The sequence below is a fragment of the Kryptolebias marmoratus genome, linkage group LG6, assembly GCF_001649575.2.
Source record: "Kryptolebias marmoratus isolate JLee-2015 linkage group LG6, ASM164957v2, whole genome shotgun sequence".
NCBI lineage: Eukaryota > Metazoa > Chordata > Actinopteri > Cyprinodontiformes > Rivulidae > Kryptolebias > Kryptolebias marmoratus.
The window spans coordinates 865,578-866,337 of NC_051435.1; the positions used below are offsets into that span (position 1 = coordinate 865,578).

The window sequence follows — 760 nt, forward strand, 5'->3', positions numbered from 1 at the left end:
GTGTGTGTGTGTGTGTGTGCGTACCTCAGGTGTGTGTGTGTGTGTGTGTGTGTACCTCAGGTATGGAACACGGGGGTCTCAGGAGCTGTTTGATCTTCTTATATTTGCAGATGAAAATATAAAATATTCCCACGATGAGGACAACGAGGACGATCACCACCACCGCCACGATGAGCACCTTTTGGGTTGACTCGCCTGAGGAATGAGGAACAGGAACCAGAACCATCTTGTCACCTGACAGACAGAAAACCGGACCACACGAAGACCCGGTCAGAGTCCAGATGTTGGTCCTCAGGCTGGACAGACGTCAGAAACAGGAAGTCTTACCAGACGGAGGGATGATGTCACACTGGACACAGCTGGCCCGGCCGAAGGGTTTCTCATACTTAAGGAACTGGACCTGGACACAGAACCGCCGACCCACGTCCAGACCTTTAAAGAACGCCGAGGACTCAGAGTCCTCATGTCTCTGACAGAAGAAGAAGAAGATTAAAGCCGCCAAAAAGGACGAATACGGAGAACACAAACAGAATCCTGAGGTTCTGTGGGAGAACCTGCAGGAGAACAGTATGTTGGGAAGTTGTTCAGTTAGTGACATCATCAACCTCATGATCAAATAACCAATCAGGATCGGGTTTAGAGCTCCAACAGGACCGGTTTAGAGCTCCAACAGGACCGGGTTTAGAGCTCCAACAGGACCGGGTTTAGAGCTCCAACAGGACCGGTTTAGAGCTCCAACAGGACCGGGTTTAGAGCTCCA

General features: G+C 50.8%; 1 protein-coding gene across 2 annotated transcripts in view; it reads right to left on the minus strand.

Moving 5' to 3' along the window:
- Positions 1-6: 6 nt before the first annotated feature.
- ifngr2 (interferon gamma receptor 2) overlaps positions 7-760 on the minus strand; it is a 3,705-nt gene continuing 2,951 nt past the window's right edge. Inside the window, exons 5-6 of one of the 2 annotated variants that reach the window (XM_017442065.3) lie at positions 328-469; positions 7-195 (exon numbers count right to left, since the gene is read on the minus strand). In XM_017442065.3, coding sequence (XP_017297554.1) covers positions 26-195; positions 328-469 — 312 coding nt within the window. In that variant the 3' untranslated portion in view covers positions 7-25. Of the gene's footprint in view, positions 235-327; positions 470-760 lie in introns of both variants that reach the window. The other variant, XM_017442064.3, reaches the window with a different exon arrangement.